We start from the raw sequence: 25,069 nt of genomic DNA, 5'->3' as shown, positions 1-25,069 counted from the left end.
ATTGTGATTTTTATACTGCACCAAATTGTTGTTTGTCTTCTACCATATAGGTATACTGCGATTCTGTGCTGATCTTTAGGAATAAATAACTTATTTAAGCACATATGTTTAAAACAAGCTTTGTCTTCATGAAATAAAGACTTGTACCTTTAAATAATGAAGTTTATACTTCACATATTCAAGTACAAACTTCATTATTTAAAGCAGAAGATATAAAAGATATATAGGAGCACATACACTGATTTTTGATGAAATACATGTCAATATGCTAAATCCCAACCCACTGAAAATAATATTATGAAGTAACACCAAGAGTAGAGACATGGTAAAGCAACTTGCATGAAATGAGAATAGTAAGTAAATCAGTGAAAAGCCACTTCCAGCAACATATCTGAATTCATCTTTATGCTACCACTTGAGAATTCCAAAGCTTGAAACTAAAGCAGAAATCTGAAACTTAATTCAGGAGAATGTGCAGGGTAATGGATATAATGAAGGATAATTCTGTGATCTCCCAGATTTTATATTGGCTCTAATTGTTTAGAAAGTATGAATTTTGAGAGATAATGGAATGCATTCAATTTAGAAAGTAGTATGTAAAATAGCTATAATAATCATATTAGTAAAGGGGAAGTAAACAAAATATTATGAAATACTTTTTTTGAGAGAGAGAGAGAGAGACAGCACAAGCGGGGGGTGTAGGGGCAAAGGGAGAGGGAGAAAGAAAATCTTAAGCAGGCTCCACACTCAGTGCAGAGTCGGACGTGTGGATCTCATGACCCTAAGATCATGACTTGAGCTAATATCAAGAGTCAGATGCTTAACCGACTGAGCCACCCAGGCTCCCCTGAAATACTTTTGGACTACAAAAAAATTTAGTTTTTAATCAAGATCCATACATACTTTAGGAATTCAGTAACCAAAAATTAAAAAGGCACTTATTTATTTCACAATTATCAAATAGTTTTGATAGTCTGAATATGACAGCAGTACTATTCTTGGTATGGCACATATAGCAATGAATGAAACAGGCAAACTTTCTGATTTGTGGTGCTTAGTTTCTAATGAGAGGAGATCAAGAGTGAGTGATTCCATATTAAACATGTAGACATTGGTGTGTTCAAGGAGCTGTAATAATCCAATATGGCTGGAGGGTAGTGAGGACAATAGAACAGAAGAGTTAGATATAGTTGGGAAGGTAATTAGGTAATCATAAAAGTACTGGGGTTTTGCAACATTGTGAGTAATTATAAGTGATACTGGAAGCCATTAGAAAATTTTGAAAAAAGAATGAAAGTAGATTACATTTTTAAGTCTCTCTGGATGTTCTGTTGAGAAGAATCTGTATCAAACGAGGAGCAGAATCAGAAAATGTTTAGAAGACTACTGAAGAAAAAATCAAGGACACAGATATGTTACTTTGGACCAATGTGATAGAAGGGAAAGTGATAAAAAGTAGTTAGATTCTAGACATATGTTGACATCAAAGAACAAGATTTCTCATCTCACCAAAAAGAGTTATGGAAAAAAGCAGCAATCACAGATGAAATGACAGATGATTGGTCTGGGCAGTACAAGATGGGTTTGACCTTAAGTGAAAGGGGTAGATTGTAGAACAAGGATAATAAGGGAAGGGAAGAATAGAAGTTGAGTTCATAATATCTTAAATTTATGATGACTGTTAGAACTCTAAATGGAGGCATCTGGTAGATCGTTGATATATATGAAAACTACAGTTCAGAATACGAGACAAAGCCAGGAATATAAATTTGGTAGTCATCAACATAATCATATTTAAAGCTATGAAACTGAGTGATATCATCAAGAGAGTGAAGGTAGCAAGAAAAATGAAAAATTTCAAATACTGAGGCCAGAGCCCTTCAAATTTTATGGATAAGAAAACAAAGTAAAGATATTTGAGAACAAAAGGACTGAAACATATGAAGTAGGCAGAATAATATGGTGTCTTATAAGTCAAATGAAGAAAGTATTTTATTTGTCAACCATGTCAGATGTAATTAACAATACCAGAGGGAACAAAGATATTCAGAGAATGTTTAAAAATTCTAGTGAGTATATTCTGAAATATACTACATTTTTAAACATTAGGGAGTGCTTATGTAGACCAAAAGCATGTACAAGAATGCTCATAGAAGCTTTACTTAAAATTGAAACTAGAAATAACCCCAATTTCCCTCAGTATTAGAATGGATAAATAAAATAATGTTTTGATTTCATTCATGTGGAGTACAGTTAGGTATAATCCATCTATTATTAGAGATACTTAGATTGATTGATGATTGATTGATTTTAAAGAGAGAGAGAGGAGGGGGCGCCTGGGTGGCTCAGTTGGTTAAGCGACTGCCTTCGGCTCAGGTCATGATCCCGGAGTCCCGGGATCGAGTCCCGCATCGGGCTCCCTGCTCAGCGAGGAGCCTGCTTCTCCCTCTGACCCTCCCCCACTCATGTACTCTCTCTCTCTCTCATTCTCGCTCTCTCAAATAAATAAATAAATCTTTAAAAAAAAAAAAAAAAAAAGAGAGAGAGAGGAGGGGAAGGGGTAGAGGGAGAGGGAGAGAGAATCTCAAGCAGATTCCATGGTGAACGTGGAACATGATGCAGGACTCGATCTCACAACCCTGAGATCATGACCTGAACTGAAATCAAGAGTCTGACACTCAGACTGAGCCACCCAGGTGCCCCTATTGTTAGAGATATTTAAATTGTGATTACCTTGAAGGTAATGGTAGGGGGAATGAGGAAGCCTCCTGAGGTGCTGAAAATAGACTATATCTTGATCTGGGTATGGGAGAGATCTATCTATCTATCTATCTAAAAAAGATAAGTTTGTATATTTATATTATGGATATAATATATAAATTATATATAAATTATATATTTATACACATGTATATTTTATATAAGTATATATAACTAATATATATATATATATAGTTATTGATCTGCTGACATAGACCAAATTTCACTGGGAAAAATCAAAATAATCAAAGGGACTCTCTACACTATCTACTGATGTCTGTACCAAATAATTCTACCTTCACTCCTGTAATTATAGAGGTTTTTACACTCTATATATAAACCCAAATCTTCCAACTTTGCAGCAGATTTCACTCCCTCTAGTTTATTCACTAACATCACTCCAGCAATTCTTTTTTCTCTATCCTTACCTTAGTCATAAAGTCTATATTAAAACAAAACAAAACAGAATTTACTCAATGATTTCATTGGTGAGAGGTGAAAATATAGTGGAAACAGTAAATGGTGGAGAAGTTTGAGTCTCAGTTTGTAGATTGGAACACTGTTAGGTTTTAAATAGTTGATTGAATTGAGACAAGAGAGTAGTGTTGTTTTAGAAAATAAATTACATAATAATGTAATATGTGTAGCCGATATTGAAGTTAATGAGAACAGAATGCCTGATGTCACACCATCCTAATGACGTATGACCTTTACATTTCTATATACTCAGTTGTAAAAAAGTTCAATACCTTACTAATGTGCCACAAAATTTGCCCAAGAAAAATTAAGGTCTATTCCAACAAATGCAACTATTATATAGTAAATAGGGTTTTTTTTTTAAGATTTTATTTATTTATTTATTTGAGAGAGAGAGAACATGAGCAAGGATGGGAGAAGGGCAGAGGGAGAGGGAGAAGCAGACTCCCTGCTGAGCAGGGAGCCCAATATAGGGCTCCATCCCAGGGCCTGGAGATCATGAACTGAGCCAGAAGCAGATGCTTAATTGACTGAGCCACCCAGTTGCCCCATAAACTAGTTTTTATGGTAAAAGATGAGTAATGGCCTCCTAAGTATTTGTATCAATTTCCTTCATGTTTCCTAATTTCTGACTTATGTCTTTGGTTTCTTGTTTAGATTTTGTGAACTCTAGGATGCATAGGATGGTGCCATCTTAAACACTCAAATATTTAAAGAAAAAATATTTACTCTTTTAGTCCGTATTAATATTTAATCAATAAATTTCAGATAATTTAAAATTGTATTGAAAAATATAACAAATTAAATATTATATCCCTTTCCATGAGCTATCCTATTAATGGAGTACAATAGTTAGTTGTAGAGACAAACTAAGTAAGGCCAGATCTTTTTTTTTTAAGATTTTATTTATTTATTGAGAGAGAGAAAAAGCATGAGCGAGGTGAGGAGCAGAGGGAGAAGCACTCTCCCAGCAGAGCAGGGAACGCAACACGGGGCTCTATCCGAGGACCCTGAGATTGTAACCTGAGTTGAAGTCAGACACTTAATCCACTGAGCCACCCAGACGCTCCAAGGCCAGATCTTTTCTAAATTAAAATGTGTCTGTCCCTCCAGGTAATCTGTCAGGAGCCATCATACTTACAAAATATTTTAAATATACTGAAGGTATAAAAGAATTAAATGAAACCCTTAATACCCAAATTATCAAGATTTTGCCACATGCGGTTTAACATGCTCCTTTTTTTCTTGTCTTTCTTTGCTAAAGCATTTAGAGCAAAACACACATGCCATTTTACCCCTGAAACTCTAAAAAAAAAGACACCATGAAATATTAATACCAAACTTAAGTATTTTCTTGATATCAGTTAATAATCAATAATCAATTTTTCTGTCATAAAAAAATTTCTCCATGTTTAGGTAAATGAGAATCCATGCCAGGTTCACACTACATTGCACTCAAAATTGTGTTTCTTAAGTTACTTGTATTCTAGATAATTTCCCCTCTACCTACCTATTTTTGTATTTGTAGTTGTTAATGACTTTAATTTATTGTGGAAATCAAATTAGTCATCTTGAAGAAAGCATTATTCCTTGGATGTATCTGTTTTTTGAGGTGGGCATTAAACTGTTCCTCTATCACTTGTTTTTCCATGTAAATGTGATTAGACTCTCAAATTTTGATTATATGCAGACCAAGTCCTTTAGCAAGGAGACATAATAGATTGGTCTAATTGCTTGGAAAGCACACTAAGACTGGTTGCCCCGTCTTTTGGGATGTGAAAGTTGAAGAGTAGATTTAGATGGTGACAGCTTCATTTTTGTATTTGTACAGTAATCCAATTAATTTTTCATGTCATTATTAAAATGAAATTTTTCTGCACTGACTTCGCTAGACAACCATGATTAACACAAACTAATATTGAAAAAAAGAATTCAATGTTTCTCTATTTCTGAACTCATACTTTGAGACAAGAGTTGATTATTTCAAATGAAAATTTACATTGAGATTAATTATTGAATATGTATACACTGACCTTAATTGTTAATTGTGTTATTTTAAAGCTATTCTTCCCACTGCTTTCCCAGTCACATACACACAATGACTATGAATGCTTCTCTAAAAAATAATGATAACACATAAAATACTGTCATTAACTTGTAGAAAGGAAGCAATACTAAATACAATATGAGTCTTAAGTGGTTAATTTTGCAATGATTTTTACCAGGAGAAAGTGTCCCTCGGAAAGCTGCAGAAGCCAGTGAAGTCTTATGGAGTCAGAGAATCCACACGCAGCATATGATTTGGCTAGAGAGTTTGTATCATGATACATTAAACATAAATTCTCTACAATAAATAACACAAGATACAATAGTGTTTAACATGAAATTGATTTGAGATCCAGTGATAATAAATGTTTTTCTTCTTTAAAAAATATTTTTTTTATTTATTTGATATATATAGAGAGAGAGCGCACAAGCAAGGGGAGCAGCAGAGGGAGAGGGAGAAACAGGCTCCCTGATGAACAGAAAGCCCGATGTGGGGCTTAATCCCAGGACCCTGGGATCATGACCTGAGCTGACGGCAGACGCTTAACCGACTAAGCCACCCAGGCACCCTTATTTTTCTAATTCTCATTTTATTTTCTATTCTGAAATGGCCTAAAGCATTTTTCTATGGTATAACTGTCTTAAATCTGTAAGACATAAAATGAGATGATAATAAAGATAAATAATTTTTAAATAGTTCTATGAAATTCAAAATGATTTTTTAAATTGTTTTCCAACCTATTGAGATATTATTAAAATATGATATATGTAAATTTAAGGTGTACAATGTGATTATTTGATACACATATATATACCGAAATGATTACCCAATAAGGTTAGTATACACCTCTATCCCCTGACATAACTAACTTTGTGTGTGTGTATGTGTGTGGTGATTTAACATTTAAAATATACTCTTCTAACAACTTTCAAGTATATAGTATGGTATTGTTAATTATAGTCACCATGCTATCCACTAGGTCCCCAGACCTTATTCATCTTAGACCTGGAAGTTTATACCCTTTGACCAACACGTCTCAATTTCCTCCATCCCCCATATTTTGGCAGCCACCATTCTATTCTTTCTATTAGGTTGGCTCTTTTAATTTTTTTTTTTTAAGATTTTATTTGCAAGAGAGAGAATGAGAGACAGAGAGCATGAGAGGGAGGAGGGTCAGAGGGAGAAGCAGACTCCCTGCTGAGCAGGGAGCCTGATGTGGGACTCAATCCAGGGACTCCAGGATCATGACCTGAGCCGAAGGCAGTCGCTTAACCAACTGAACCACCCAGGAGCCCTAGGTTGGCTCTTTTAGACTTGACATATAAGTAATATCTTACAGTATTTGTCTTTCTCTGTTTGAGTTATTTCACATAGCATAACACCTTCAATATTCATTCATGTAATTAAATTTGAAATTAGGAATTGTGTTGCCTCCAATTTTGTTATTCCTTCTCAGCACTGCTCCAGCTTTCTGGGACCTTTTTTGTTTCCATACATATATTTTTTTTAATTTTCTGTTTCTATGAAAAACGTCATTGAAGTTTTGATAGGGATTGCATTGAATGTACGGATGACTTTGGAGAAGTGCAGACATTTCAACGATATTAATTCTTTGGATCCAAGATCATGAAATACCTTTCCATTTATTTGTGTCTTCTTCAGTTTCTTTTATCAAAGTCTAATAGTTTTCAGTGTAAGAGTCTTTCACTTCCTTGTTAAATTTATTCCTAAGTATTTTATTGTTTTTAATAACATCATCAGTAAGATTGTTTTCTTTATCTTTCAGATAGCTCATTGTTCGCTGAATATGTTTATTAGTTCTCAGGGTTTTTTTTGGTGGAGTCTTAAGGATTTCTCTATATAAGAGAGAACATCATAGCAGAGACAATTTTACTTCTTTCATGCTTTTATTTGTTTTTTATAGCTGATTGCTCTGGCTAGGAATTCCACCACTGTGCTGAGTAGGAGTAATGAAAGTGAGTACTTTTGCATGGTTTCTAATCTCAGCAGAAAGCTTTCCACCTGACTGTTGAGTATGATGTTAGCTGTTGGCTTATCATATATGGTTTTTATTATGTTGAGTTTATTCCCTTTATACCCAAATTATTAAGAGTTTTTATCATGAAAGGATGTTGATTTTTGTGAAATGCTTTTACTGCATCTACTTAGATGATCGTATAGTCTTTAAAATATATTAATGTGGTATATCACTTTTATTCTTGAACCATCCTTGTATCCCAAGGATAAATCTCATGTGATCATAGTGTTTGATTCTCTTAATGTGTTGTTGAATTTGGTCTGCTAGTACTTTGTTGAAAATTTTTGCATCTATAGTCATCAGAAATATTGCTCTATATTTTTCAGTATTTTTATTTTATTTGCTTTGGTATCATGGTAATTCTGATGCCATAAAATGAGTTTGGGAGTGTTCCCTTCTCTACAGTTTTTTTGGAAGAGTTTGAAAAGGATTGGCCTTAATTCTTCTTTAAATGTTTGGTTGAATTTACCAAGGAAACCATGTGGTCTTTGGTTTTAATTTATTGGAAGTTTTTTTATTGCAGATTCAATCTCCTTACTTGTAATTGGTCTATCCAAATTTTCTATTTCTTCATGATTTAGTCTTGGTAGGTTGTATGTTTCCAGAAATTTATCCATTTCTTCTAGGTTATCCAAATTATTGGCATATTATTGTTCATAATAGGATTTCATGAACTTTCATATTTCCCTGTTTTCAGTTGCATGTATTCTCTTTCATTTTTGATATTATTTATTTGTGTCTTCTCTCCTTTTTCTTTCTTAATCTAACTACAAGTTTGTCAATTTTATTTATCCTTTCAAAAAACCAGGCCTTAGTTTGTTGATATTTCTTATGGCTTTTTTGGTCTCTATCTTACTTGTATCTGCTCTGATCCTTGTTATTTCCTTCCTTTGTCTAATGTTGGCTTAGTTTGGGGTTTTTTCGTTGTTGTTCTTTCAGGTATTAGGTTGCTTTTGTTGTGATATTTCCTTCTTCTTAGTGTAGACGTTTATCACTATAGACTTCTCTCTTAGAACTGCTTTGGCTTCATTCCATGTTTTGGTATGTTACATTTGCAATTTCATTTGTTTCTACATTTTTTTAAATTTCCCTTCTGATTTCTTCTTTGATCCATTTGTTGTTCAAGAGTGTGTTGTGTAATTGCCAAGTATTTGTGAACTTTCCAAGTTTCTTTTGTTTTTGATTTCTAGTTTCATTACACTGTAATTGGAAAAGATCTTTGGTTTGATTTCATTTTTTTTACATTTGCTTAGGCTCCTGTTTTGTGACCTAACATGTGATATATCTTGGAGAATGTTTCCTGTAAGCTTGAAAAGAATGCGTATCCTGCTGCTGTTTGGTGGCATGCTCACTCATTGATGATAGTAATAAAAAATGGTACAGAGACTTTGAAAGACAGTTTGTGGTTTATTACAAAGCTAAACTAACTCATTATAAGATCCAGTATCAGGTTGAATGGTAGAAATCATTTTTCAATGAATATTTGTATACAAGACTTTGTATGGATATATTTTCATTTTTAATTTTTCTTGTATTGATACCTACAGAAAAAAAGTTCTTAGGTCATAATGGAAAATTAATGCTCAATTTTTAAAAATAATTTTAATCCATTTTCCACATTGGATTCCTCATTTTACATCTTCAATAATAAGGTATGAGGTTCGAGTTCTTCTTTACCCCCCATGCCTATAGATTTTTAAATCTGTATTCTTTATTATAGCCATTCTAATGGTATGGAGTAGTTTAATATGCATTTCCCTAATGACTAATAATGTTGAGTGCAATTTCATATGATTATCGGTCATCTGCATTTTGGAGGGGAAAGTGATTATTCAAATATTTTCCCATTTTTTTACTTGTATTACTACTATAGTTATTACTGGGTGGTGGGAGTTCTTTAAATATTTTGTGCATTATCAAATCGGATATATGATTGGAAGATTTCTTTCCCAGAGCCTGGGACTCATATTTTCATTTTCTAGGTGAAGCATAAAGCTTTTAAATTTTATTGAATTCCAAATTATAATTTCTTAATCACTTTGCTTTTGGCATTATATCTAAAAAATATTTACTTAGTCCAAGGTTATGAATATTTAGTATATTTTCGTGTAAACCTTTTAAAATTTTAGCTGTAACATTTAGATCTATGATCCATTCAAGACAAATTTGGTGTATGATGTGAGGTTTGGGTCTAAATTTATCATTTTACAGGTGGATATCCAATTGTGTCACAACTATTTGTTGAAAAGACTTTTTGCCTTCATGCTACTGTTTAAAATCAAATAACCACAAATGGGAGGATTCATTTTTTATTTACTCTCAATTCTATTTTCTTGATTTATATGTCTGTCCTTTGCTAGTACCACAATGTCTTGATTACTGTAACTGTGTAGCAAGCTCTGAGACAAATGTTTAAGCCTTCACACTCCATTCTTTATTATCAAGGTCTTTTGCCTATTCATAGTACTTTGCATTTCCATACAAATTTTAAGAAGTTGCCCAATATCCAGAAAAAGAAAAGAAAGAAAACCTGTTGAGATGTTGATAGAGATCTCATTGAATTTATAGATACCTGGATAGAATAACCAACAAACTAAGACTCAACAGTCTTCCAATCCATAAACATAGATTGTCTTCTTTTATTTAGACTTTCTTTAACTTTTTTCAGCTGTTTTTTTAAGTTTTGAATGCATAAGCCATGTGCTGCTTTTATTTTTTTTTATTTTCAAAGTCTTTATTCTAAATCATATCATAGTATTTTCACATTTTAACATGTACGTTACTCACCAAACATAATAGTATATATAGCATAAGATGACTGTAAGACACTTGATTTTGAGTATTAAGCAATAAAAGTAAGTTTACACAGATTTAACCTTAATCTTTTTTTTAAGATTTATTTATTTATTTGAGAGAGAGAAAGAGAAAGCACAAGCAGGGGGGTGGGGCAGAGGGAAAGGGAGAGAGAATTTGAAGCAGACTCAGCGTGAAGTCTGTCTCAGGTCTGATCTCAGGACCCCAAGTTCACTATCTGAGCTAAAACCAAGAGTTGATTGCTTAACTGACTGTGCCACCCTTTTATAAAATCACTCTTAAACATTTTATTCTCTTTGATGCTATTGTGAATGGAATTGTCTTAATTTCATTTTTGGATCATTTATAATATGTAGAGATATAATTGATTTTTGTACATTTGTCTCACATCCAGTAAAGTTCTAAACCACTTTATTAGGTTCTTCTTCTGTTGTTGTTGCTTTCATGTGAGGATCTCTTATGATTTTTACATTTGGGATTATTTTGTAAGTGAATAAAGGCATTTTACTTTTTCCTTTACACTCTCAACAATTGCATTTCTTTTTCTTGCCTGATTGTATTGTCAAAATCTTTAGTGCAATGTTATGCACTAAAGTGCATGGTGAGAATAAATATCCTTGCCTTGTCCTTGATCTTAAAGGGAAGCATTCAGTCTCACCAAGTATGAAGTTAGTTAGCTTTGTAAATGCTGATTATCACACTGAGGAAATTCTATTCTAAGTAGATTGAGCATTTTTTTTAAAATCACAAATGCGTGTTTAATTTTGTTAAATGATTTTTTCTGATTCTATGGAAATGATCATGTGCTTTTCCATCCTTTAATCTAGCATTATGGTGTATTACATTAATTCATTTTTCGATGAATCAACCTGGCATATATGGTTAAATCCATTTAATCATAGACAATGTTTTCACCCTTTCTATTTTTTTAGAAAGTTTTTGTATTGTGTAGAAAAAGTTTAGTATTACTATTTTTCAAAATTTTTTATAGAATTATGATCCTGGATTTTCTTTGTGGAAGACTTTTGATTATTAATTCAATTTTTTGTATAGGCCTATTCATATTTCCTACATTTTCCTAAGTCAGTTTCAGTAACATGTATCCTTCTACAATTTGTCCATTTCCTCTAAGTTCTCTTATTTGTTAACATAAAGCTTTTTATACATTTTCTTATCAACTTGGAGTTATACTGATAATGTAAAAGAACCAATCTTTGATTTTATTGACTTTTTTTATTTCATATCTTATTGATTTCCCCACTATTCATAGTATTTTTCTTCTTCTATTTACTTTGGGTTAGTTTGCTGTCCTTTCCTTGTTTTTTTCAGGGGGAAGCTTAGGTTAGTGATTTGAGATCTTCTTCTAATATAATCAGTTTATTATGAATATCTTTAATGTTATGACATCATGCATATAGATTAGGTCAAGAACTGTGTACAAAAAAGTCCTCTACTTAAGGTTAGAGTTGTATCTTCTAGTTCTTACAAAGTTCAAAGGGAATCAGTTGTACAGTAGTAGCTCCCCTCTCCTATTTATGTTACCTCTTTTGCTTTCCACTGTGCTCTCCCATCCCTGCCCAAATGAGCTCAGGGCTTTCAACGAAGCTTTACCTGGTTGTGATGATCAGTACATTCAAATATCTGTTCTTTGGTTTTTCTTTATTGGGGTTAATACATCTGAATTCAGCTTATTTTTCCCCCTTCTCATACAACTACAAATATATTTCAATGATTTATTTCCATGGTGCCACAGTCTGGATGCACAGAAATGAGAAACTTGTATGTATAACATTTGCAAGAAAATGAGACCAATTACACTGAAAAATCACCTGCTTTTAGCAAGTTTCTTTTTCACTTTTATGATAAAAATGTCTGTCTCTTTGATTACTTAAAACTGCATTTCCTAATGTTCCCTCCCCTTTAGTACACCAGGCTGATAAATTTCAAAAACAGGGAAAAGTATTGGTATTTTCCAAGCTCTAGAAAGAGAAACATTGCAAGTAAAAAAAGAAGTCTTTGTTTTTATATTTAACGCTACTATTTGTCATTTGAAATTCATATAAAATATGTATGTTAAAACTTATGTCTATGAAGACTACTTTGTAATCAGTTCAAAATGTCAGATTAATTTTTTTCAATTAAATGTTACTGTAACCTGTTAAGTGCTAAATATTTTACTTGATATGGAAACACAAAGCTATAATTCCAATTAAGGAAGAAGGAGCCACAAATATGTTTGATTTTGTACTCCAACAAAATAATTGTAAAATAATATTTGTTTTTTCTTTTGATATGCCTTTGAAAATTTAATGCTTATGTGTCAAAAGTGGTTACAACAAAGTACAAATATTTTTAATTGTAAAACTTTTCCCAATATTAAGGGATTTTATTCTTGAACATCAGAGGTAGATGTATGTTCTTGGCTCTAACAAGGACAATGCAAGATTTTTATATGCAAAATACCAATTGCCAGATGTGCTTTATCTATACTAGATGGAAGATGAATATAAATGAGGTCAAGTAGTCAGTGTGCATAGCATGACATTTCAAAATGTTTCTCTTCACATATCTTGTTTTCAGTAACATTTTAAACCTGTCACTTAGTAAAATTAAATGACATTCCCTAAGGCATCATTATTTAGAACCTGGAAAGGGAGAATACTCATTTAGTTATCTTCTTTTAAATTAGTAATATTGAAGAAAGGGTTACATCATTGTTTAAAATTCAGGGGTAAAAATAAAGGAAATTACATTGGCAGGCTCCTGAAGTATAACTTTAATTTCATGAATCTAGATGCTTGCAATAACTATAAATTTATGATTAAAAATGATATATGCTTATAATAACTGGTTCATCCTCAAAAAAAATTTAAAAGCGTATATCTCTAACCAAGAAAAGCACAAAGTTTGTTTTAAATATTGATGTGCTGGTGATAGATGCATGTCAGTTTAGAAGAAACAAAGCTATTGTCAGCAGTGAAGCATCATAAAAATAATTGTTATAAAAAGCATTTAAAACAAAATCATTATGAAACTACTACATCTTTTATCATCTGCCAAGTTTTTGAAATTGTTAAATTATAACAATCCAGGGAATGACAGACTCATCAATAATTGAGAAACTTCATAAATTGCATATAAATGATGTGTGAAGAACAGAAAAAAATAACATTGGACTTTGGAAAATGGAGTAAAAGTAAAACTTTTACTGATGCCATCTATTTAATAACTATTATGTGCCAAGCACTATGATACATAATATATGTAGATTATTTCTAATAATTTATACATTGCTGAAGATGTGTTTCCTCTTTTAAGGGTGAAAACACTTGTTTATAATCACTTACTGGCAGTTGGAAAATGAAGGTTTGAACTGAGGTTACCAAACAAAATTCATGGAAACAATTCTTCAGGTCACAGATATCACCACCATCTAATTATTTCATTATGGACCTGAAAAATATTATTCATTTAACAAATACATTTTTTAAAGTCTGCTTTGTGCTAGTCATTAATCAAGGTTTTGGGAGAAAATAGTGGATAAACAGACAAAAACCCATGCCTTAATGGGGTTTATATTCTAGTAGGGGTAGTCATATACATACAAAAATAAGAAATAATATAGAATATATAAAATGTCAGGGCGTCTGGGTGGCTCAGTTGGTTAAACATCCCACTCTAGATTTTGGCTCAGGTCATGATCTCAAGTTGTGAGATCAAGCCCCACATCAGACTCCACACTGGGCAGGGAGCCTGCTGAAGATTCTCTCTCTGTCTTCCACTCTCCCTCTGCCTGCCCCAGCTTGCGTGCTCTCTCTCTCTCTCTCTTCCTTTCTCAAAAAAAAAAAAAAGAATATATAAAATGTCAAATTGGGATTTCATGGGGGCGTGGTCAATTTTAATTAGATTAGCTAGGGAAAGACTCACTAAGACAGTGGTTTTGCACAAAATCTGAAAGAGGCAAGAGAATTCACAGGAATTTTATCTGCAAAAATAGAACTCTAGCATGAGGAAATAACAAGTAAAAACACTTGGAGATGGTAGTATGTTTATATTTTTGAGTACATGCTAACTTGTGTAATTACTTTGCCATAAAACCTCCATTAACTTTTCATCTCATTCATAATAAGAATCAAAAACTTTTTACCAGCTGTATTCCTCCTGTATCTATCTCCTCTTTGCCTACAAGTTGCCTTCTTCCACATTTCTCTATAACTACAATTACCTCTTTCAGTCTCAAGGATCACTTGAACTTCTCTACTGAGTGTAAACCATATATAACAAGGGAAAAAACAGAAAGAACACTTAATAAGGCACTCAGAGATGACAGTTGCTTGGACCACCATGGTAAAAATAGAAGTGGTAATAGAAGTGGTTGGATCCTGAATATATTTTGAAGAAATTGCCAATAAAATGTTCTGATTGACTGGTTGTGGAGAATAAAACAGAATCAAAAACAACTCCAGGGTATTTGGTCTACAAAACCAGAAGGAAGGAGTTGTCACTTACTAAGTTAGAGAAGAAAAGAAATAGAGTAAATTTGGGTGAAATATCAGGAGTTTAATTTTCAATATCTTTGGTGCACATATTAAACATTGGAGGTATTAAATTAGCATATGTGGGTCTAGAGTTCAGATAAAAGTCTCAGACGGTTGATATAAACTTAGGAGTCTGTTTCAATAGGTTTTATTATTATTTAGGTATGGGAGGGCCAACATTATTAGATATGGTAGATAAGGAGGTGACTACCATTGATACTTTAATGATACATGGATACAAGGTAGTTTATGAGGTAAATCTCAAAAGAGAGAGAATACATGTCATGCCATGGTGGGGGGCTACATGGGGAAACACCAGGATCAGTTATGAGGCAGAGGGAAAGAGAGCAGCCATAGGCAAGAGACTTTATTGTAGTTTCTGTGGGAAGGAAGAGGTAAGATAGGTAAGCAAACTTAATACTCACTAATTTGAATAATTTCAATAGGCTCTGGGACATACAGGCTGTCTCTAGTTGTCTGATGTTTAGTACTGGGATTATTAGAGCAACTGTATAGTGGCCTAGGGTGTGAGAGCCTGAAATAGAAGGTAGGTGAGAGTGTAGACTGTATTTGTTGGATTGTATTTGAAAGTATACCCCTGGATGACAGACTCCTCTCAAAGAAGGGGGGGAATGAGGGATGCAGGAAGCCAAAGCAATTCGACTCACAACAAGGCGTGTCTAGCATATGCATGTAGGGCAGATGGTAAAGCATCAAGTTTACATATGTTAGAAATATGTTTGATACAGAGTTGACACTGATAAGTGGCATTTGAAGCCATGATTATGAATATCTTTAAGGTAGAAATGAAAAGCAAAGTACTTAAAATGATCAATAAATAGGTAGATGTTGATGCAGTATGAAAATCCTCAGGGTAAAGTGAAGAAAAAATTTCAAGGAAAAGGTAATGACCAATTCTGTCCGATGTTGCTGAGAAGACAAATAAAAAGACTGAGACGAGGCCATTTTATTTAAAATGTTAATTAACCACTTTGAGAACAGCTTCAGATAAGCAGTGGAATAGAAACACTATTTTTTTTAGAATTCAAGAGTGAATGGAGGAGAGATAACCACAATTGAAATTATCTAGTCTAAGGAGCAGAGAGAAAAATAAATTAATAAAAATCAACAGATCCTCAAAGACCTATGGGACACCATCAAAATTATCAATATGCACACAATAGGAGTGCTAAAAGGAGAAAGAAAAAAAGGGATGAAAAGAATATTTGAAAAAATTCACTGGAAATTTCCCAAATTTGATAAAAAATAGAGATTTAAGAAGCTCAATAAACTCTAGATAGGATACATTTAAAGATATATTACTTAGACACAATGTAATCAGAGCACTGAAAGTAAAAAAAAAATTAAAAAATCTTAAAACCAGCAAGAGAGGTGACTCATCACATACAAGGAATTCTCAATAAAATTGAGAGCTGAATTCTCACCAGAAACCCTGGAAGGCTGACATATTTCAGTTGGTGAGATGATATATTTAAGTCCTGAAAGAAAAAGTTTATCAACAAAGAATCTTATATCCCCCAAAAGTATTCTTCAAAATATAAAGAGAAATGAAAATATTCCTAAGTTAACAAAAAATGAGAAAATTTATCGGTTGCATTGCCAGTTAAATCCTACTTGATCATGGTGTATATATACATACATATATATATATATGTTATATAGGTTTGGTGTCCTGGTATTTTGTTGAGATTTTTTCATCTACATTTTCAGGGGATATTGGCCTGTACCTTTCTTTTTTTGTGATGGCTTTGTCTGATTTTGGTATCAAGGTTTGGTGTCCTGGTATTTTGTTGAGATTTTTTCATCTACATTTTCAGGGGATATTGGCCTGTACCTTTCTTTTTTTGTGATGACTTTGTCTGATTATGGTATCAAGGTAATAATACTGGCCTCATAGAATGAGTTTAGCAATTGTTTCCTTCCTTTCTAAGTTTTGAAAGAGCTTGTTAAAGATTGCCATTAATTCTTTAAGTGGTAAAATTCATCAGTGAAGTTATCTAGTCCTTTTTATTGCAGGAATTTTTAAATCACTAGTTCAATGACTTCACTGGTTATTGGACTATCCATATGTTTTATTTCTCCTTGAGCTGACTTTGAAAATCTGTTCTTTATAAAAATTTGTCCATTTTATTTTGGTTATCCATTACATTGGCATACAATTGTTCACCATGTCCTGCTATAATCCTTTTACTGCAAGTTTGGTAGTAATAACCCACCTTTCATTCTTGGTTTTAGTAATTTTAGTCCTCTCTCCTTTTGTCTTTAATCCATATAGCTAAAGATTTGTCTTTTTTTTTTAATCTTTACAAAGAATCAAATTTTGGTTTAGTGATTTTCTCTATTATTTTTCTATTTCATGTATCTCCATTCTAATCTATATTATCTCCTTTTCCTGCCTTCTTTGTGTTTAGCATTTTTTTAATTTATAAAATTGGGGTATTATTGATTTGAGATCTTCCTTCTTAATATTCAGGTTTATAGCTATAAATATACCTCCAGGCACTGCTTTTGCTGAAGCTCATATGTTTTGGCATGTTGGATTTTCATCTTCACTTATCTTGAAGCATTTTCTAAGTTTCCTTATGAATGTTTTTAACCCAATGGGTATTTAGTTGTGTGTTAATTTTCCCATATTTTATAATTTCCTAAGTGTCTTTGTTATTTATTTCTAATTTCATCCCATTGTCCTGAGAATAAAATGGACAGGTGCAGCAATCCCAGATATAGTATATATTATTACCAAAATTCAAAGCCACACAACACACACTGGACTTCTTATTTGGTAGTAGGAGAAAAGGAGGTACAACTTGTTCTCTACCTTAAAAGTTATGCATTGTCCTGCCCAAGTCTAATGAATTCCTAACTTTTTTCCTGGTGAGTCAGAGTCCTAATTCTTTGAGAGGTGTATCTTCCATTCTCTGGCAACCATGTCTTTTAGTGGGGTATCTAGGATGCTTCTTCACCTTGTCCAATTAGCATAATGTCATCAATTAGTGGACTGGTGTAACATTGAAGAAAGTTTAGCTGTTTAAAGCTGTATAGATTCTTTTGTGACATGGACAAAGCAGTTACCATAGTCTTGAAGCAAAATAGTAAAGGTCTATTGCTGTATTTGCTATGGAAAGTTAACGTGCTTCTGCATCCCCACTGATGGGATTTTCAGAGGGAAGCATTCACCAAATCAATGTTGAATGTCACATACCAGAAGTTATGTGGATCTCTTGCAATAAAAATAATACATCCAGTTCAGTAACTGATTGATACTATGGTGTGGTTAATTTTATGGTAGTCCATCATCTGCCATCATGGTCCACATATTTTTGCAGAAGCCAGAGCTGTGAAGTAAATGGGAATGTGATAATGCTATTATCTCTGCATTTCTCAAGTCTTTGATGAGAGTGTTAATACCTGAAATTTCTTCAGGAATATGGTATTACTCCTTATTTACTCATTTGATTATATGAAAAGGGAAGCACAGTTTCAGGGGCTTGTACTCGAATTCTCCTACCATAATGACTCTTACTCAGGTCAGGGAACCAAGGTAATTTTATACCAACTGCTAAGAATATTTATCACAATTATCCATTTGGAAATAGAGAAAAAAAAACATGGGGTAAGTCAGCAGATTCATTGGATGCACGATGAAATGAACTCAAATCAAAGCTACAGTTAATGGGGCACCTGGGTGGCTCAGTCAGTTAAGTGTCTGCCTTTGGCTTAGGTCATGATCCCGGAGTCCTGGAATGGAGCCCCGCGTTTGGCTCCCCACTCGGTAGAGAGCCTGCTTCTCCCTCTGCCTTTTACCCCGCTCGTTGCTTGCTGTTTCTCTCAAATAAATAAAAAAAAAATCTTAAAAAAAAAAAACCAGTTATCACCTGGCCTCCTTAATCTCTGAATCAAACAGAAGATTATAATGGCATTTTGTGTCCTATGAAATGAGTCATTTCTATGTAGTTCTCTCTTTCAGTCCATTTCCCTCTGTCTAAATCCCTAGATGTCTCCTTGGAAAAAGTTTGGAATAATATGTACTGCATATACATGTGGTGACATTCCAACATCTTTATTTAAGAAGTCCCAGCTTCTTCTTCAATGTACTCTGGATCAGTGAACTGACCTAGCTCTGTTAACTTAGATGAAAGACAATGATTGTCCATGGTGAAAGGTGATGCCAGGCCATTTCTCACTGATGCTGATTTTTTTCTTACTATAGAAAACAAGGAACATCATATTTGACTATTTACTTGCTTTACCCCCTGAAAGCACCATGAGGTTTTAGCCAACACCATCAATTCCTGCAAATAATGGAATCTTGAAAGCCTCTTTAGCCTTCCTGCCCACTGTGATAATTATGCCCACCATGTACCTGATAATAAAATTCTGACACATTGCTTCTGCTATTCTTATAATCTCTATCATTCCCATTGATATCAGGCATCCAGTTTTATGGAAAAATCTCCTACAGTCAATCCAAGTTTGATCATCTTTAAGATAATAGAGTCAGTCTCACCAGAGAATTTTTTATTTCTGTAAAATAAGAAGCATCTTCTAAGCCCACCCTTTGAGAAAGATAGCCAGGTCCAATATTTCCATCAACCTTTACAAAACTATAGCAAGGTATTTCTAGCATATCAGCTCCATTGTTTAAACCAACTTTGAGGGGCGCCTGGGTGGCTCCGGTGGTTAAGCGTCTGCCTTCGGCTCAGGTCATGATTCCAGGGTCCTGGGATCGAGTCCCGCATCGGGCTCCCCGCTTCACAGGGAACCTGTTTCTCCCCGCACCTGCAGCTCCCCTGCTTGTGTTCCCTCTCCTTCTCTCACTCTGTCTCTCTCTCTCCCTCTGACAAATAAATAAAATCTTTAAAAAAATAAAAATAAACCAACTTTGATTTCAGGCTTCAAGGAACCACTCTAGAAAACTATAACCAGTTTTTAGGATCTTTGCCAAAACACTGAATCCTATTATAAGTAACATACCTTCACATCAGTGAATTTTCCTCTGTCTGGCTTTATATCCTATACCACTTTAGCCTAATTCATTAAAATTTACCACTCTTTATGTTCCCAAATTTTATAAATACATGTTCCCAGATTTTATCAGTACATGTTCTCAAGTTTTATCAGTACATATTAACCAAGTCATATAATTCCTTTAATATGTAGTCATTCATTTCCAGATCAGGACTTTGCTTCCACATTGTACTTAGGTTTTATTCTGTTATCAAGCTGTTGTTATATGGATGAGTTCTGAGGAGAAAAAGCATTATTACTTTGTGAGGTACTTCTTCATATGAGGACATTACATGGTATCCACTGAAGGGGAGGCTTTCCTTTTACAGTAAGGAAGAAGAGGCTGTTCCTACTACGTGGTAGGAGTCAGGAGAATTAGTGTTCAAGACTTTCAGTCTCAGCCAGTTGCCCCTATTCTATGTGTCTAAGTTCCACTCATCTCCTGTCAGGACCCTAACTTTTACGCAGGTTACCTGATAAAGATAGTCAGTTTCTGTTGACCATCCTTAAAATCAGATCATAGGAACAGTTCTGACTGAGGAAAATAAAATTGTTCCCTAGATAAGTAATAGAAGCCTTCTGACCTTCAGAGTCTGCCAAAAATTTTGAACCCATCCTTTCCTTTTACACATTCTCCATTACTGTGAGAACTACCATTGCATTCATACTGCTTCACTGCTGGCGTTATTTAATCTCCCAGTATCTTCCCTTCACCTACCTACACCTCATCCAGATTGACTACAGGTAAAGGGTTAAGGTTACATATATTGTAATGTGGTATCTATTATTTTTAGACAAGTGGAAAGTAAAACTCAAAAATTTGATCCTGAATGTCTTCCTTTTAGAATAATCTCTAGTGTAAAATTTCATAGCTTGGCTTGCTAATGAAGAAAAGTTTGATATGAGGTTATTAATTAGTGATTCTTTTTATGAGAGGTACAATCCCAAGGCAGTGAAAGTGAGTGAAAAGAAAAGCGAGAGAGGAAATGGTGCCTCACAAGATACAAGTGACAAGTTACTATAGTGGCTGTTTGACAATGAGCCACAAAAGAAACACAGGGAGCTGCTTGGCTCGTTTAACAGCTCTGCCATAATGGGCATCCTGGAATAAGCTCCAGCAAGAGGCTATTCCTGGGTCCATGATTTCTCCATGCAATCTACCCAAGGACAGATGGGGAAAGAAAGAGAAAGAATTTATCCGCCTGCGTTCTTCCAGTCTTCTATTCCCAAATGGTCAAAGTTCACCCTAAAAGAAAAGAAGTTTTTCACATTTATATATTATGTCATCTGTCTTATTTGGTGGATGCTTAAGAAATCAAGTGCCTGTAAACTGGTGTGTGGAGGCAATATATCTTCTGTGCTTATTTATGAACGCTGAACATTTGTTTTGAGATCATGTGAATACGAAATGTACAGAAAAAGGTCCTTCATAACAGTGTCCTGCCACGTGACATATATAGACCAGTAAAACACCTCTTGCTAATGTCCTTGAAAACTCCCTCTCAAACGGATAACAAGAGTGATTAAAACTTGCCTTTAACTCATAAATCAGTTTATATTCAGAGAAAATGCTGCAACTTCAAATTACATACAACTTTCCCATATCAAAATTCGGCAGACAGTGGGTTACATATCTAAGGACTGGTGACAAGACAACCAGTTAATCAAACTACCATGAAATAAACTTGGCATGAAGTATTGGAGTGAGACAATCTCTGAAAGAAAAGAACCTAATACTGTAACAAGGCAGTGGGAACAAATGATTCCCATTTATTTATTTATTTACTTATTCTCCTCCATATTTATTTACAAAACCATTGTTGACAGCAACCTTGAGTCAAAAAGTGCCTGAGCCAAACTACATTTTTCAACTCAGTAATTCCTTGATTTCATGAGGGGCATTCCTTTTTACTGACTACCACCCTTTCTGTAGAACCTTCTTTCAAGCAGTTCACCTGAATAATTTTCATTCTTTCTTTATGTCTCAATTCAAGCCATTTTTCAATCCATGAACTAGTCTTTCAATGCCCCCATGCATACACTTTGCTTTCATTCCTTAGTTCCTCTATCAAAGCACCTAGTGCCTTCTATGATCATTACGATCATTATGAGTTTTTTTGCCATCCTCTCATACCCAGTGAGAGTCTACCTCATACACTTGTACTCTGAGAAGTACAACAATATGTACTGAGTTGGTATTTGCTAAATGATTATGGGCCTTAAAGGGCATAGCCTCAGCTCCCTGTTGTCCTGTTAGACACTCTTCCACTCATTTTGCTCCAGCTACACTCCTCGGCATCCCCATTTGCATTGCCATGTTCTTGCCTCAAATCTTTGGCATTTGTTTATTGCCCTTGCCCTCAACTATTCCCTTCACAGCCTTTTCCCCCTTACCTCAAATCACAATCTGACCTATAACAAGCTTACACTTGTATTTACCATTCATTATTATATGCCTAGAGCTTCAAATAATGCTCAAGAAATAATTTTTGAACGAACAAGTAAAAAGAAGAGTGAAAAGTGGATGGGAATATGGGAGCAAAAAGGGAATTTCTTAGGAGTATAGTTTAATAGGCAATAACAGCTTTGAGGGAAATTAAATAAAAACTTTTTGTGCCTAAGGGCTCCTGGGTGACTCAGTTGGTTAAGTGTCAGACTCTTTTTTTTTTTTTAAGACTCTTGCTTTTGGCTCAGGTCATGATTTCATGGCTCATGAGATCTAGCCCCAAGTTGGCTCTGTGCTCAGTGGGGAGTCTGCTTGAGATTCTCTCCCTCTTCCCCTCCCCCCACTCTCTCTCTCACTCTCTCTCTCTCAAATAAATAAATCTTAAAAAAAAAACCTCTTTGGGGCGCCTGGGTGGCTCAGTTGGTTAAGCGACTGCCTTCGGCTCAGGTCATGATCCTGGAGTCCCGGGATCGAGTCCCGCATCGGGCTCCCTGCTCGGCAGGGAGTCTGCTTCTCCCTCTGACCCTCCTCCTTCTCATGCTCTCTGTCTCTCATTCTCTCTGTCTCAAATAAATAAAATCTTTAAAAAAAAAAAAAAACTTTTTGTGCCTATGTACCAAGTTGTTTTCTAAGCATTTAAAAATAATGTTTAATTTAATCTTCCAAAGTCCCTCTGAGACAGCTATTATTCAAATTTTAAATAATAATTAATTTTTAAATTTTTAAACAGTATTTATGTGGCAGAGACAAGGCTCAGCTTATTGTTTAACTTAAGTGACTACTCTGGGTTTTTTACAATGTATGTCCTAGAACTTACAGAGTACAAAATAGCATGGTGCCAAATACTGAGGGGAAAATTTAGGTATGGTTTAATCCCTACGAATAATTAGAACTCATGTTAGGATACTAAAAAAAGTATTTTAAAAAAAGATATTTCAAACTGTCAAACTTAAAACTAATTAATATGCTTGTCAAAATCATTTCTCTAAAATATAACCAGTTAACAAGAAATGTTAGTGAAAAACTTCAATGCATTAACAGAAAAAAAAAAAAACTATTATCTAACTCTCTAATATATGCTCTACATTGGTAAAATTATTTTCAAAAGCTAGCTTATAATAATTGCTTGGGATAAACATGCAGATATTTCAGATAGATTATTTATTTTTGCAATCTTCTTTGTTAGCATTTTGCATGTTAAAAGGGTAAAATAAATGAATGGTTTGCTCTAGTATCTACAAATAGCACACTTATAAAGTGATTTCAGTTGAGGTATCAACATTGTAACATATGCTTAAAAATTACATATATACAATTTCTGTTCATTTTAATGACTCTGGAAAGCAATAAAAAACATACAAGTTCAAGCAATTATTATGTACAATTAAAATTTCCAAATGCTTCATATGTTTTCTGAATTAAATTTTTTGTGTTTGATCAAGGTTTTTTGTCAATATTTTCTTCCCCACCCCCATCCTACAGTTTATTTTCAGGGGTGGCAAACCTTACACTTCATTTAATATTCCTTGCTTATATTTGCTGGGGATAGATCCCAAAAGTGACCATCTCTCAGGAAACAAACCAGATCTCACTCCATCTCTGAGATCATTTTTGTCAGACCATGTGGCCTTTATCCACACCAGGCTAAATGACAGTCCAAGTTGGCGAGAACTCTTCTGAGATGTTTCAAATTGTATCCTTTACTTTCCAGAATCCTAGTCCACAATCTCTTCTAGAGTGCTGGTAACAATCAACACGGAAAGTAGTCAAAGATCATCCCTTATAAGAATTCTATCTGCTAGAAAACAGTTGACAACAGATGATCAGATATTTGCTAATACTGGCAGAGTTTGAGATCTTAAGCAAAAGATCACCAATTACCTTCAGATTTAAATCAGAATTTAAATTTCTAGATAGAATCTTCAATTACAATGAACTCTGAAGCAGAAAAATCCCTTACTTCTCAGTAACCAATTTATCATAGGAAAGTTAATACACATCCCTTTGTTCTCTATTCCAAATAATACATTTTTAGGTAATTATTAATCTTGACGATAAGGAAGAAAAAAGGAGAAGCAAGATTATGCTGAAAGCAGATCAAAATGTTTATTTCCACATGTGCAAAGGGCCCTTGAATAGCCATAATCAATAATGATCAAAAATGCATTTTGCCCATGAAACATATAACTCCTTATATTTATTCTTCATATTTCTTACACTTATAATTTGACAATGCCCACTGGTATATTAAAAGCTCTAATAATTCCAATAGAAAAGAAACTTTTAATATATGATTATAGAGTTGCTGGAAATTGTTTGAACACAACACTCTTTTTTTTTTTTCCCTAAGTAATGCTATTTGATACTAATAAAACTTTTTCTTAAAAGTCTTTTTTCTACTACAGAGTGACTGATGTTGTTACTTCCATGGATCTCCCAAATGTATCACTAAGGCAGAATAGTAAGGTAAAATCTTCTCTACATTAAATAAATAGGTTGAGGTGTTAGTTTTGTAACAGTGGAAAGATTAGTTGACTTAATCATTTAACTGAATTTACATATTACCATTTAATGTACTCCTTGACTTAGCACACATGATTCCAAGTCATTATGGTTTTACTATCTTTGATTTCTTAACCCCTATCTTTGTAGCTAATTAAAACCTCAGAAAATGGAAGCTTGTTAAGAGGAATCACTAGGGAGCTACCATATGATCCAGCAATTGCACTACTGGGTATTTACCCCAAAGATACAAAAGTAGGGATCCAAAAGGGTACGTGCACCCCGATGTTTATAGCAGCAATGTCCACAATAGCCAAACTGTGGAAAGAGCCAAGATGTCCATCGACAGATGAATGGATAAAGAAGATGTGGTATATATATATATATATATATATATATATATATATATATATATATAT

General features: G+C 33.9%; 1 protein-coding gene across 1 annotated transcript in view; it reads left to right on the top strand.

The window, feature by feature from the left end:
• LOC110588421 (disintegrin and metalloproteinase domain-containing protein 20-like) overlaps window positions 1-25,069 on the top strand; it is a 100,059-nt gene that overhangs the window by 43,111 nt on the left and 31,879 nt on the right. The window contains exon 2 of the mRNA XM_021698749.1: window positions 7,209-7,260. Coding sequence (XP_021554424.1) covers window positions 7,209-7,260 — 52 coding nt within the window. The remainder of the gene's footprint in view (window positions 1-7,208; window positions 7,261-25,069) is intronic.

This window comes from Neomonachus schauinslandi, chromosome 2 (assembly GCF_002201575.2).
Source record: "Neomonachus schauinslandi chromosome 2, ASM220157v2, whole genome shotgun sequence".
In the NCBI taxonomy this organism is placed as follows: Eukaryota; Metazoa; Chordata; class Mammalia; order Carnivora; family Phocidae; genus Neomonachus; species Neomonachus schauinslandi.
Note: the sequence above shows the minus strand (reverse complement) of the source record. Positions and strands in the feature narration are given on the sequence as shown.